Genomic DNA, 16,124 nt, shown 5'->3' with positions numbered 1-16,124 from the left:
TATTTAGACAGCTATCTATTACTTATCATGTGACTGTAAAGTGTAAAGTGACAATGACAGTTTGAAAGGCGCTTGTAAATGAAATGTATTATTATTAGCTATCTATTAGCTAGCTAGCTTTTTGTCTACTTGATGTACTTCCGGGTTGAGTGTGGCTGCCGTGGCTCACCCACAGAAAAACGTATCCTGTGACTGTAAAGTGACCTTGAGAGTTTTGAAAGGCGCTTATAAATCAAATGTATTATTATTATTATAATGACTATCTAATAGCTATCTATTAGCTGGCTAGCTATGCAGCTAGCTACCAAGCTATCTATTTGCTATCTATTAGCTGGCTGGCTACCAAGCTATCTATTTGCCATCTATTAGCTGTCTAGCTGTCTATCTGGATAGCTATCTAGCTAGCTAGTTGGCTAGCTCTCTAATAACTAATAGCTATCGATTATCTGGCTAACTAGCTAGCTAGCTACCGAGCTATCTATTTGCTATCTATTAGCTGGCTAGCTATTTAGCTAGCTCTCTAATGACTATCTGTTATCTGGCTAGCTATCTATTAGCCATCTGGCTAGCTATCTAACTAGCTATTTGGCTAGCTATCTAATAGCTGTCTCGTTAGCTATCTATTAGCTATCTAAGCTAGCTATTTATTAGATGTCTAGCTAGTTATTTATTAGCTATCTAGCTAGCTATTTATTAGCTATCTATTGGCTAGCTTTCTATCGGAGTTACTTCCAGGTTGAGTGAACGCTGGCATGTATAAATCCTTAATGCCTTATAAATCAAATGTATTATTATTATTATTATTATTAATTTAGTCATGATCAAAATCAAACCAACTTTAGCATTTAGCTTGATAGCCATTTTTATTTTAATATTTCAGGGTGCGCTAAAGTGCTTCAACTGACTTGATGCTATTGTTTACAAAGCTGACCACCGCTGACCACACTGGCCTGAATCACGGGCAGCTTAACTTGTGACCCCTAAAAAGTCACCCTGAAGTCAAGCGCTGTCTCGTTGAGAAAACGTGCAGGGGGGGGGGACGGCCCATTTTAATGGCTCAGGGTTACCAAGTATTTAACCTTGTCGTGACCTTCCGGATGACCATCGGAGGGGCGGGGGGGAGGGGTTCCTGTAATACATACTCTTTCCATTTTCCTTGCTTACAATTGGGTTTTATTTGGGACAAAATTCCCAAGTGGGAGTTTAAAGTATGAGCCCAATAATTTGCCCAAAAAACACTAGTATAATAAATTGATTGATTGAATAATTTGATAATTTAACAATTATCAAAATACAGTGATACCTCGGTTTTCGACCATAATCCGTTTCAGAAACCTGTTCGAAAACCGACTTGTTCAAAACCGAAACAGCACTTTCCATTAAAATCAATGTAAAAAATCTTAATCCGTTCAAAATCTAGAAAACAACTTTTTAACTATTTCATCGCATAAACCGGATAAAAATTTAATAATACAGCAGGTGATGTGTAAAATTTTATAAAAACAAACTTATTTTCACCAATTTTCTTTCTGCCACGGGGCGTGTTGGCGCCTATCCCAGGTGTCTTTGGGCAAACACAGGCCACACTAACTTTTCAAACCAAATATGTCTTCATTTTCAAAAATAAAACAACAATAATATTAATGCGTCGGTCACAATGAGGAAGACGTGACATCTAAGGAAGTGACGTATAAGACGTATGAGCTATTACTAGCTGAAAATAAAATGGCTGACTTCCTTTGCTTATTTTAAGCAAGGGTGCTTGAGACTTTTCTGTGTGACCTATTGTTGTAATAATAATAATAATAATAATAATAATAATAATAATAATAATGATACATTTCATTTTTAAGCACCTTTCAAAACTCTCAAGGTCACTTTAGTCAGAGGCTAAGTTTTTCTGTAGGTGAGCAGAGGCAGCCACGCGCGCCAGCGTTCACATAACCCGAAAGTAACTGAGATAGATAGAAAGCTAGCTCGCTAGCTAATATATAGCTAATAGCGAGATAGCTATCCAGCTAGATAGCAAATAGAGATCGAGCTACCTAGATAGATAGATAGCCAGCTAGATAACAAATAGACAGCTAGCTATTCGTAAGGCAAAAAGTTGGTTAGCTAAAGCGTTCGTAAGCCGAGGTATCACAGTATTTCAAAAACCCATTCCCTAAAATACCCGACACAAACCCCAAGAAGACATTTTGTGTTCTTCAACTTCTAACAAATGGCCGTGCCATAAAGTGCGCTCACAAAAAGTGTCACGGCGCCTATGCGCACATACAAAGCTGTTAATCTTACCCGGCAGACTCTCTCTTAGCATTTTCGGGCATTAGCTAAGCTAACCGCTAAGAAGGCAAACAACGTCGAAGCAAACACAAGGCCACCGTGGCATTTGACATCATTTGCTCATTGTTTTTTTTTTTTTTTGGGACTGTGCCACAAAGAGTCAGCTGTCAGATTTCGCAAGGCGGACGGTGTGTCCAGCTGCCCTCCGCACCCTTTAACACGCCATTAGCGTCACTTTAATAGCGCCAACTGTTTACTCTTGGGCTCAGTCGTCATCGGCTGCCCTTTACTTTTTTTACTCAGTGGATCGCCGCCGTGCAAGTTTACGACTGCACCAAGGAGATTTCATAGCGGAACCTTTTTTGAGTCACTTGATTCTTATAGTAAACCTAGACGCTATATTTGTAGCGTAACGGCTCATCGTTTTTAATTTCATTCATTTATTTAGGGTAAATTAATCATGAGTAAATTAAGTCATTCGCTGCCATTCCCGAATTTATTCGAGAATTGAAAAGCGTGATATCCAGCGCCATTTCCGAATTTGTTCGGGTTTTGTTTCCCTAACCCTAAACCTAACCCTAACTCTAAACTCTAACCCTAACCCCTAAACTCTAACCTTAAACCGTACCCTAACCTTAAACCCTCACCCTAACCCTAACCCATAACCCCTAAACCCTAACCTTAAACCCTAAACTCTAACCCTAAACCTAACCCATAACCCAATAAACCCTAACCTTAAACCTTAAACCCTAAACCTAAACCGAACCCTAATCCATAACCCCTAACCTTAAACCCTAAACTCTAACCCTAAACCTTAACCCTAACCCTAAACCCTAACTCATAAACCCTAACCTTAAACCCTAAACTCTAACCCTAAACCTAACCCATAACCCAATAAACCCTAACCTTAAACCCTAAACCTAAACCTAAACCTAACCCATAACCCCTAACCTTAAACCCTAAACTCTAACCCTAAACCTTAACCCTAACCCTAAACCCATAACCCCTAACCTTAAACCCTAAACTCTAACCTAAACCGAAACCCTAACCCCTAAACCTAAATTCTAACGTCTAACCCTAACCCATAACCCCTAAACCCTAACCTTAAACCCTAAACCTAACCCATAACCCTAACCTTAAACCCTAAACTCTAACCCTAACCCATAACCCCTAACCTTAAACCCTAAACTCTAACCCTAAACCTTAACCCTAACCCTAAACCCTAACTCATAACCCCTAACCTTAAACCCTAAACTCTAACCTAAACCGAAACCCTAACCCCTAAACCTAAATTCTAACGTCTAACCCTAACCCATAACCCCTAAACCCTAACCTTAAACCCTAAACCTAACCCATAACCCTAACCTTAAACCCTAAACTCTAACCCTAACCCATAACCCATAACCCCTAACCTTAAACCCTAAACTCTAACCCTAAACCTAACCCATAACCCAATAAACCCTAACCTTAAACCCTAAACCTAAACCGAACCCTAACCCATAACCCCTAACCTTAAACCCTAAACTCTAACCCTAAACCTTAACCCTAACCCTAAACCCTAACTCATAACCCCTAACCTTAAACCCTAAACTCTAACCTAAACCGAAACCCTAACCCCTAAACCTAAATTCTAACATCTAACCCTAACCCATAACCCCTAAACCCTAACCCTAACCTTAAACCCTAAACTCTAACCCTAACCCATAACCCCTAACCTTAAACCCTAAACTCTCACCCTAAACCTTAACCCTAAACCCCTAACCTTAAACCCTAAACCTAACCTAAACCGAAACCCTAACCCCTAAACCTAAATTCTAACGCCTAACCCTAACCCATAACCCCTAAACCCTAACCTTAAACCCTAAACTCTAACCCTAACCCTTAACCCTAAACCCTAACCCAGGACTCTAGCAATGTTTTTCCCTTCCACAAGTGGGTAGCATTTGCCTTTTGTCCAAGTTAGCGCTTTTTAAAGCGCTATATAAATCAATATGTATGGATTGTATTATACAGTGATACCTCAGTTTAAAAACTAGCTATCTCGATCACTAGCTAGCTCGATCACTAGCTAGCTTGATTGCTAGCTAGCTCAATAGATGAGCATGGAATTTCAAGTTTGATTTGCTTTTGTGGGCCTTGTGATTTAAGGAATTAGCCAGATAGCCGAATAGAAAGCGAGCTAGATCGCTAGCTACCTTGATTGCTAGTGACCTTGATCGCTAGCTACCTCGATCGCTACTGGGCTCAATCGCTAGCTAACTCAATTGCTTCTGAGCTCAATTGCTAGATAGCTCAATCGCTACTGAGCTCAATCACTAGCTAACTCAATCGCTAGCTAGCTCGTTTAAATCCGCATGGAATTTTACAACTTTGATTTGCTTTGGTGGGCTCAATAAAATGTGACGGGTCAGATTTGGCCCGTGGGCCTTGACTTTGACACCTGTGATGTAAGGGATTAGCTAGCTAGCTGAATAGAAAGGGAGCTAGAAATCTCGAGCGCTAGCTAGCGTGATCCCTAACTAACTTGATCGTTTACTAGCTCGATCGCTATCTAGCTCGATTGCTATCTAGCTCGATTGCTAGTTTGCTCGATCGCTTGCTATCTTGTTCGCTAGTTAGCTCGATTGCTACCTGGCGCGATAGATGAGCATGGAATTTCACAAGTTTGATTTGCTTTTGCGGGCCGAATAAACTGATGTGGCAGGCCAGATTTGGCCCGTGGGCCTTGACTTTGACACCTGCGATGTAAGGGATTAGCCAGCTAGCTGAATAGAAAGGGAGCTAGCAAGCTCGATCGCTATCTTGCTCGATCGCTAGCTAGCTCGATCGCTTGCTAGCTCGATCGCTTACTATCTTGTTCGCTAGTTAGCTCGATTGCTAGCTAGCCCGATAGATGAGAATGGAATTTCACAAGATTGATTTGCTTTTGCGGGCCGAATAAACTGATGTGACAGGCCAGATTTGGCCCCCCGGGGCCTTGACTTGGACACCTCAGCCTTATTCAATGAAATGCACCTTCCATAGAGTGAATCCCAGCTATGTTATAATTTCATTTGTTTCTTTTTCTGTGTTGAATACGCCTCCAAATTTTCCTGGACATTCCTCCCGTGGCCGCATCGCTTCGCCGCCGCCGGCGGGACGGAGGTGTTACAGCGTTTTGCTTTTTCAAGTAGACATTTACATAATCAGATGAGAACATGTGATTGTCAGCCGCCTCCGCCATCACGGGGTCCTCCAGAGGAAAGAGGGTCCTGTCCAGCCCAACAATGGACCACCACTCCTACCCGGGGGCCCAACCAACCCCGTCACCCTCCGTCGCAATCCTGCACCTGCATCGCAGCCAGCCGCCCGGCTAGCGGGTTTAAAAGACGAGGACGAGGAGGAGGAGGAGGAAAAAGGGGGTTGAGCCGGGGATATTGAAACATGGCGAGTGTGAATTGGCTTTGAGGGGGATAAAGAGCTCAGGGGGGGGGCTATCGGCTGGCGCCCAAAAACTCCAGAAATTCTTTTCTCCGCCGGGAGAGCGAAGGGGGCTGCCAAGCAAGCACTGATCTGGCCCATTCAGATAACGGATTGAGGCGGCGTGTGCGGCGCCGATAAGGAAATTTGCTCTCAATAGACGATTACTCGCACGCACGAACGCTTGGGATAGAATAGTCAATCGGGAAGAAGGAAGGGGGGGGGGGGGACGGCGACTCGGTGAAGGCAACCCACAAGCCTTTTCGTTATTTTCGCTGCTTTGCCATTTTTTTGCCCTACTTTTTGGAGACTGCAATGATTCCAAATCCGACAACCGACATCACTTTTTTCTTTCCTAACTGACATCAGAAAAACGTTTTATAGCATCGAAAATACCCAAAACACGCAGGCTGATATTTTTAGTCAAAATAAAAATGAATTAAAGTGTCCAAAAACTACTTCAAATTGAACCCGGAAGTGGCCAATTTCAGAAGGTCCCGCCCCCTTGTTCGTGACGTCACGTCAAGACTTCTTGCCTTGCTGGAGAATCAAAACAACGGCTTCAGATTCGGAAAATATGCTTTCTTGTTACTCATGCAGTTATGAATATGATTCAAATAGTTCTGAAGAGGAAAGCATACATGTTTGCAATCGATTAAATAATTCATTCCGTGCCATTTTTAGGCAACATTGGTGGGAACTGGATCACCAAAAAGAGGCAGAAAATGGCGACAGAGCTCCATGTAAGGAATTAATCAGCCCGTTAATTCCTTACACGGAGCTTTGTCGCCCTCTTCTGCCTCTTTTTGGTGCTACACAAAGTTTTCAGACCTAACAAGTACAGCAAAATGCATTGACGTGATGGAAGGACTGCTACAACGTGTCCTTTCTCGGTCAGGGGCGTTCCTTCCGTGACGTAGTCTTGTTTTCGAGTTGATGACGATCCCCTACGTGACGTCACGGAGGGAACGTCCCTGACCGAGAAAGTGACGCACAATGCATTTTGGGTACTTTGTTTGGTCTGAAAATTTCGTGTTGATGGCGAAATTTGAAGGAAAACACCAAAATAACGCGATGGTGAATCGTTATGTGTTGCACCAAGACTACTATTTGATACTAGTTGACACAAATTCCCAGCAGACAAATCAGCCCATTTTCAACGCAGCTTGTGTGCCATTTTGTGCATTTTCTGGGCGCTACATCGGAGTCCAGACGGCTCGAATTGATACGAAGGACTTCTTTAATCGATTGCAAACATGTATGCTTTCCTCTTCAGAACTATTTAAATCATATTCATAACTGGATGAGTAACAAGAAAGCATCTTCTCCCAATCTGAACACTCTGAAGTCATTCTTTTGATTCTGGAGCAAGGCAGTTTGTGAAGGAGTATCCTGGCGTGATGTCACGAACAAGGGGGCAGGACTTTCGGAATCTCACCAGTTCCAAGCTCATTTTGTGGCAGTTTCAGCACACTTGAAGTCATTTTTATTGGTGTTTTGCACTTGACTAAAAATCTCAGCCTGCGTGTTTTGGGTATTTTCGATGCTATAAAACGTTTTTTTCTGATGTCAGTTAGGAAACAAGAAAATAGTGTCGGTTGTCCTTTAAGGCCGCGGATTGGTCTGCAGTCCGTATGCGCAAATAAATATGATTTATGATTTATAGTCGGCCACGTTTGTTTGGTTGAACCTTGTTTGTTTGCGGCAGAGAAGAAGGTCCATCGCGGACTTTTGTTTTATGGCTCCCTTTCACACAATAAATTCTAGATGGCACTCTTCTACCTTTTAACTAATAATTAACGTAATTAAGATAAGTGTCCTCTTGGATCGAGTCAATGTCAAATGTAACAATTTTTAAAATCATTTTTTCGCTCCAGCTGTCACATTTTCATAACATTTGTATTACTCTGACTTTTTTGTTTCCTTATCAATATTAAAAGTACGGCACGGCACATGTCCACATGACACTAGGTGGTGTAACTGCAGGTTGACAGACAGCACTTGCTAGCTATTTGCTACCTAGCTAACTATCGATTCACTATCTAGCTACCCAGCTAGCTATCGATTCACTGTCTAGCTACCCAGCTGGCTATCGATTCACTGTCTAGCTACCCAGCTAGCTATCGATTCACAATCTAGCTACCCAGATAGCTATTGATTCACTGTCTAGCTACCCAGCTGGCTATCGATTCACGATCTAGCTACCCAGATAGCTATCGATTCACTGTCTAGCTACCCAGCTGGCTATCGATTCACTGTCTAGCTACCCAGCTAGCTATCGATTCACGATCTAGCTACCCAGCTAGCTATCGATTCACTATCTAGCTACCCATCTGGCTATCGATTCACTATCTAGCTACCTAGCTAGCGATCTATTCACTATCTAGCTACCTAGCTATTCACTATCTAGCTATTCACTACCTAGATAGCCATCTATTCACTACCTAGATAGCCATCTATTCATTACCTAGCTACCCATCTATTCACTACTTAGCTAGCCATCTATTCACTACCTAGCTAGCCATCTATTCACTACCTAGCTAGCCATCTATTCACTACTTAGCTAGCCATCTATTCAGTACCTAGCTAGCCATCTATTCACTATCTAGCTACCTCGCTAGCTATCTATTCACTACTTAGCTAGCCATCTATTCACTACCTAGGTACCTAGCTAGCCATCTATTCACTACCTAGCTAGCCATCAATTCACTACCTAGCTAGCCATCGATTCACTATCTAGCTACCCAGCTAGCTATTGCTTCACTGTCTAGCTACCTAGCTAGCGATCTATTGATTATCTAGCTACCTAGCTATTCACCTAGCTATTCACTACCTAGATAGCCATCTATTCACTACCTAGCTACCTAGCTAGCCATCTATTCACTACTTAGCTAGCCATCTATTCACTACCTAGGTACCTAGCTAGCCATCTATTCACTACTTAGCTAGCTATCTATTCACTACCTAGCTACCTAGCCTATCTATTCACTACCAAGCTAGCTATCTATTCACTATCTAGCTACCTAGCTGGCTATCTAGCTAGGTATCTATTGGCTATCGATTGGTTAGCTAGTTAGCTTTCTATCTATTTGAGTTACTTCCGGGTTGAGTGAACGCTGGAGCTGACGGCTGCCGCTACTCACCCGCAGAAAAACTTCTCCTGTGACTGTAAAGTGACCTTGTGAGTCTTGAAAGGCGCTTAGAAATGAAATGTATTATTATTATTATTATTATTATTATTATTATAACAAGCGTTGTAACTTGAGAAATCCTCCACCTCACCTAATGTGAACCTTCAGTATACCTCCCCCCCCCCTATACATGTAGCGAGTTCAACTACAAGACAGAGTTCAGCTTTGTGGAGTTAATGATTCATTTTTTTCTACGAGTGGACCGTTCAAAAGTCTTTAACGTCACGGCTAAGCTACGCTCTCGAACGACAATGCCGGGCGAGAGGATCCCCCTGTGCGCCCTCCTGCTGCTTCTCGGCGCGACGACGGGCGGCGAAGGCGGGCGTATTTTGGTGTGGTACACCGAAGGAAGCCACTGGATCAATATGAAGCCCGTACTGGAAGCGCTGGTGGACCGCGGTCACCACCTGACCGTTTTGATTCCAAGCGCTTCCATTTTCATGAAGGCCAGCGAGCAGTCTCGCTTCGACTACTTGCAGTTTAACATCGATGTTTCCTTAGAGGAACTCGAGAGTTTCATGGAGGATTTCCTCGCCTTTTCCATTTACGAAATCGACTACATGAATTATTATCAGATCTACGCTAAATTCCTAACGATGATGAAGCAAGACGTGCAGTACGCGTTGAAGTTTCTGGACGGCGTGGTGAAGTCGGAGGAGATCATGAGCAAGCTGAAGGACGGCAACTATGACCTACTTCTGGCGGACCCCATCTACGCGGGTAGCGAGTTGGTGGCCGAGATTCTGGGCCTTCCGTTAATCTTGACGCTGCGCTTCACCTTGGGGTACAACTTTGAGCGGTACTGCGGCCAGCTGCCTTCGCCGCCATCTTTCGTGCCGGCCGCCATGAGCAAGCTGACAGACAAAATGAGCTTCTCAGAGAGAGCTTGGAACTTCCTCTTCTACGCTTGGAATGACGTCGCGATTGATTTAGCAATTTGGTCCGAAGTGGATAAATACTACTCAGAGTTCAAAGGTAAGCGCCGCATCACTTGCACCGCTGCACGAGCAGCATTCTTAAGACTCACTGTAATTTTAAGTTGCGTTCTAAATATTGTTGTTGTTGTTGCATCAGCGTCACAAAGAATTGTTAGCTCAGAGCGTCGATGTGTATGTGTAACTGTCGCAGCTTGGAATTGAAGCGGATTTACGTGGGGTTAACCGTAGCGCATCAGCGCAGAGCGCCGATACATATGTGGAACTGTCGCCCACAACAATAAAAAAACACCTCCTGTTTTGGCTTCGGTGAAAACACACTAATGACTCAAATCATCCTCCTCCATTGAAATGAATGGAAATGTCATTAATCCGTTCTTAAGCGGATTTACGTGGGACAGATGTGAGACAATTTCTTTTTGTCTATGGATGCTACAGCTTTGTGTTTGCTTTCAATATTTAGCTTGTAGCAGACGTGCACATTCCACTCTGATGTCCCTGATCCACTGGTGAAAAGGAGGCTTTGATCCTCTCCTCTTTCATGTAGAACTGCTTCATACATTAACTAGGGTGCACAAAGTCCTTAAAATGGAATGACTGACTGTGTCTTTTGTGCTGTATCACATTATTTTTCTTTTTACTTCAAGATGGCGCCCGCGAAAGTGGCTGCCTTTACAGCAGCTCCTGTATTTTGTTTTTGCAGCTGTGAAATGTAAATTTCTCCACTCTAAAACAAATGAATGCTAATCTAATCTAATCTATCAAATTCCGTGAGTGTTGTTAAATTTGGTGTCGATGAAAATGAGTCTGCTTTTGTTTCTGCACAGTCAGGGTGCACTCTGTTTTTTTATTTTGGCTGCCACTGCTCACCCGGAGAAAAAAAATATGTTTTTTTTTTTGAAAGCTGCTTATAAATGAAATGTAATGTATTATTATTATTATTATTATTATTATTATTATTATTATTATTATTATTATCGGAAAGTAATTTGTTATGCGAGTAAATGAATTGGTGACCTTGTCTGTTGCTGTTATGAGTAAATTTGGCTAACGTTTGGAATTACCGTAATTCATCTAAAATGGTAACGAGTGCTAAGCTATTTGAAGGGATTTTCTTGACTTGTTTAAAATACTCTTGCCAAGTCAAAATTTTCTGTTTAACTGACAGATTATTTTATCGTCATTAATATGGTAATCACACACACACAAATGCGAACACACACACACACTTATACACACACGTACAGCCAAAAGTGACTATTTTTGTCTTTTCCTTGACAGGCAAGCCCACCAGTGCCTGTGAGTTGGTGGGCAGGGCAGACATCTGGTTGATCAGGACTTACTGGGATTTTGACTATCCACGTCCTTTTCTGCCCAACTTCAAGTACGTTGGCGGGATCCACTGCAGACCCGCCAAAGCTTTACCAGAGGTAGGACAAGGGCGGAGAAGGGTTATCCTTTTTTATTCCTTTTTTTTTAGGGATGGATTACGGAAGTATCGAAACAGAGTGGCGAAAATATGGGAGTAACTGTTACCCTCTCGTCCCCAAATGTGCATAACTAAGCCGATGTGGCCTCAGAAGTCAGTTGTAGGAACGATCCAAATTGAACCTCACCCCACCATGGTGATTTAGTGAAGGGTTTTACTGTTCCAAAATGGCAGCTAAGGACTACTTTTGTTGAAATGAAGCTCCGCAACTCACAATGATGAAAACAAAAAAAGTGAATCATTCAGGATGGGGGGGGGGGGAATAGGCCAATCCGTGACTGCTAAAACACAAATATGTGGCGATTCACAATATTTTGGATCTAAACCTCAGGTTTATATACCATATTTTCCTGTGTTTAAGGCGCACCGTAGTATAAGCCACACCCCCAATGAATGTTATATTTTCATTTCTTTTCATATATTTATTATAAGGTGCATCTCCAATGAATGAAAAAAAAATATCCAAACATAAATATAGAAAAGTTTTCTAAATATAAGGCACATCACATTATAAGGCGCTTTAGTAGAGACTAGGGTTACGCACTGCATGCGCCAGCGTTATAAATGAATTATTGTATTGTATTGTAATGTATTATTATTATTATTATTAATAATAATTGTATTTTATTTATTGCATTTTATTTGTGATTGTAATTTATTTATTATAGTACCTATGCTTGTCTGTGACTGTAAAGTGTCCCTGAGACCTTTGAAAGGCGCTGAAAATGTAATGTATTATTATTATTATTATTATTATTATTATTATTATTATTATTATTATTATAAAGCAATTGTTGCTGAATGCTTGTGCAAAGAGGTTTGGAGGCTGCTCGTCAATTATCTGGCTGGCTACCTAGCTAGCTATCTATTTGCTATCTATTAGCTATATAGCTGGCTGGCTAGCTATTGGCTTAATGGATATCTATCTGGATAGCTATTAGCTAGATAGCTATATATTAGCTTAGTGGCTAGCTAGCTATATATTAGCTTAGTGGCTAGCTAGCTAGCTATTAGCTAGCTAGTTTGCTTTCTATCTATTAGCTAGCTAGCTAGCTTTCTATCTATTTGAGTGACTTCCGGGTTGAGTGAATGCTGGCGCATGTAGCTTCCGCTGCTCAGCCGAAGTAAAACTTTTCCTGTGACTGTAAAGTGACATTGAGAGTTTTGAAAGGCGCTAATAAATTAAATGTGTTATTGTTATTATTATTATTATTATTACACGGGGAAATGGAGTGGGTGGCTGCTGAAATTAGTTACGACACCTGTTGTGGCTCAATATAACTTCACGTCTTTTGAAGAAAATCAAAACTTTTTGGGTGCGCCTTATACACCGGAAATTATGCTACATCTACATTTGTAAGCGGGCTAATTTCTATTTGAATTAATTGTCTTTGTTTTTAAATACATACACATCTAATTACCAGAGGACGCCATATTCATTATTCCCCAGTGAAAATAATGTAGTGCGTTGCGTTTCACCTTGGAGGTTTTCGCCGTTGAGTGCTCCTTCTTCTATTCAGGACATGGAAGAGTTTGTGCAGAGTTCGGGCGACGACGGCATTGTGGTCTTCACTTTGGGATCCATGATCAAGAACGTCAGCCACGAAAAAGCCAACATGATTGCCTCGGGTCTTGCTCAGATCCCCCAGAAGGTTGGATTTATCTTGAAAATCTCCCCCTGGATGATAAGAACAAGAATATTCAATGATCTGTTTTACTGAGGTAATAGTTCCCATATGTAGATATATATATTTATAGTGATACGTTAGCTTACGAACGCTTTAGCTCGCATGTAATCTTGGCAGACGAACTGGTTTTCGGCGGACGAACGAAACTGCACAGCGCCGTGGTGGCTGGCAGACTAGTTTTCGTCAACTCCTTTCTTTGAGTGCAGACGTGGTTTGTTATCGAGTGGAGTACTTTTGCTATTATGGGACCGAAAAAGACCCCACCATAGGCTAGTGTTAAGCCGAAGAAGATACAATAGAAAAAAACTGTTGATTTGGATGAATGAAAAGCAGCTAGCGGGGGACGGTGTGAGTGAGGGTATTATCGCTGAGAAATCACGGCAACTTCACTCGGATATTATATTGTATTTGTCTTTATTAGTCTCCACTGCGAGACTAATAAAGGCAAATCCAATATCATCAAGAGTTAACCTGGAAGTTCGTCATCCATTGACAACTACCATCAGAAAGGTAAATAAAACGACTTTATTATACAGTACAGTTTATTTCTTTAATTACAATCCAATATCACATTTATTATACATAAAATATGGTATATTTTGTGTAGTTTCAAGGCTTATTTAGTCGAAAATTATGTTTTATGGGGACCTGGGAACGGATTATTCTAATTTTTAATGGTTTCTAATGGGAAATAAATGTTTGACAGACGAACTTTTGACCTTACACTCACTTTCTGGGAACCAATTAAGTTCGTAAACTGAGGTATCACTGTACTTTATTGTAAATAATCTTTTTTGTGGAGCTCCGTGGACGGAACAATAGATTTGATTGAACAAATTTGAGATCAAGTGCTTTTTTAATAATTTTTGTAGGTGCTTTGGAGGTATAGCGGAAAAAAACCAGACACCTTGGGCGCCAACACAAGACTATACGACTGGATCCCTCAGAATGACCTGCTGGGTTAGTACCCGCCATTTTGTATGTACATCTTCGGGCAAATACTTGGAAGTCAGCTTGAAAACCCATCCAGGTCATCCCAAGACGCGAGCCTTCATCACACACGGCGGCACTAATGGCATTTACGAGGCCATCTATCACGGGGTACCCATGGTGGGCATTCCCATGTTTGCTGACCAGCCTGACAACATGGTGCGGATGAGGCACAAGGGGGCTGCCGTCACCGTCGAATTCAACTTCATGTCGTCTGAGGATCTCAGCAATGCCATTAAGACCGTCATTGAGGACAAGTCGTAAGCCCCCCCCCCCCCCCCCAATCTTTTTTCGGCATTGTATTACAAATGGTTGCTGTTGCAATTGTAATCTGCCACTGATGTAATACTCAATTCATATTAGTACTTGTGTATATGTGTGTGAACGTGTATTTATGTGTGCATGCATGTGTGTGTGTGTGTGTGTGAGCATTTTTGCGCGTGTGTGAATATGTATTTGGATGTGCATGTGTGCGTATGTGTGTGCGCATATTTGTGCATGTGTGTATGCATGTGTGTGTGTGGAGGTGTGCATGCGTGTGTGCATGTGTGAGTATTTATCTGTGCGTATGTGTGTGTGTGAATGTCTATTTGTGTGCAAATGTGGGCATGCGTGTGTGTGTGCGTGCATTTGTGTGTGTGTGTGTGTGTGAGAATGTGTATTTGTGTGTGCATGCGTGTGTGTGCGTGCAAGTGTGCATAGGTGTGTATATGTGTGTGTGTGCCTGAGTGTATTTGTCTGTGTGTGCGTGTGTAAATGTGTATTTGTGTGTGTGTGTACATATGTATGTGTGTGCATATTTGTGTGTCAGCATATGTGTGTGTGTGGAGGTGTGCATGTGTGTGTGCACGTGTGAGTATTTATTTGTGCGTATGTGTGTGTGTGTGTGCGTGCATTTGTGTGTGTGTGAGAATGTGTATTTGTGTGTGCATGCGTGCAAGTGTGCATAGGTGTGTATATGTGTGTGTGTGTGCCTGAGTGTATTTGTCTGTGTGTGCGTGTGTAAATGTGTATTTGTGTGTGTGTGTGTGTGTGTACATATGTATGTGTGCGCATATTTGTGTGTGTGCATGTGAACGTGTATTTGTGTGTCCGCATATGTGTGTGTGTGTGTGTGCATATGTGTGCATACGTATTTGTGTGTGTTTGTGTATGTGTACGTGTACGTGCGCGTATGTGTGACTGTGTGTGTGCGTGCATAGGTGTGTGTACATATGACTGTGTGTAAATGTATATATGTGTGTGTGTGTGTGTACATATGAATGTGTGCGCATACTTGTGTTTATGCATGTGAACGTGTATTTGTGTGTGTCCGCATATGTGTGTGCGTGTGTGCGCGTATTTGTGTATGTGTGCGTGTGTGTGTGTGTATCTGTATGGGCATGTGTGCATGCCTATATGTGTGTGTATAAATGTGTGTGTGTGCGTGTGTACAATATGTGTGTGCGCGCATAGTTGTATATGTGTGTGCATGCATGTGTGTGTGTGTGTGTGTGTGTGTGTGTGTGTGTGTATGTGTGTGTGCACGCATGTGTGTCCGCAAATGTGTGTGTGTGTGCTGGAAAACACTCCCGAGACCAAAACATTTGGACACAAGCTATTCAAAACTCCCTATGCCATCCTACATGTATTCTGTGGGCAGGTACAAAGAGAACGCCATGCGTCTGTCAGTCATCCACCACGACCGACCCAAGAGTGCCCTGGATGAGGCCGTGTTCTGGATCGAGTTCACCATGAGACATAAAGGCGCCAAGCATCTCAGGGTCCAATCCCACCAGCTCACCTGGTACCAGTACTTCTGCCTGGACGTGGTCGGCTTCCTGCTTGTCGTCTTCCTGCTGTCAACGTTCCTCTTCGTTCACATGTGCAAGCGATGCCTGCGTCGATGCTGCGGCCGCAACAGGAAGATAAAAAAGAAGGCTGAGTAATGGGAAACGGTGGCGTTGGGGCTATGTATGATTTTGTATATTTTATACTTACAATAAACATTCGATAGAGATGGAGTAAGGCAAAAGCGATGTGAGATCTGTCAAAAAAAAAGACAAATATTACAAACAGTCCCAGAGATATAAAAAAACAAACAGTTCCC

General features: G+C 42.2%; 1 protein-coding gene across 1 annotated transcript; it reads left to right on the top strand.

Moving 5' to 3' along the window:
• Window positions 1-9,109: 9,109 nt before the first annotated feature.
• Window positions 9,110-16,038, top strand: LOC148898692 (UDP-glucuronosyltransferase 2C1-like). Its single transcript, XM_088993500.1, has 6 exons — window positions 9,110-9,908; window positions 11,150-11,298; window positions 12,878-13,009; window positions 13,918-14,005; window positions 14,076-14,295; window positions 15,678-16,038. The coding sequence occupies exons 1-6, from the start codon at window positions 9,110-9,112 to the stop codon at window positions 15,961-15,963; spliced, it is 1,674 nt and encodes a 557-aa protein (XP_088849626.1). The 3' UTR covers window positions 15,964-16,038.
• Window positions 16,039-16,124: the final 86 nt, after the last annotated feature.

This window comes from Hippocampus bargibanti, linkage group LG04 (genome assembly GCF_051943395.1).
Source record: "Hippocampus bargibanti isolate YZ-2025 linkage group LG04, ASM5194339v1, whole genome shotgun sequence".
In the NCBI taxonomy this organism is placed as follows: domain Eukaryota; kingdom Metazoa; phylum Chordata; class Actinopteri; order Syngnathiformes; family Syngnathidae; genus Hippocampus; species Hippocampus bargibanti.
This window is presented reverse-complemented; position numbering and strand designations above follow the sequence as displayed.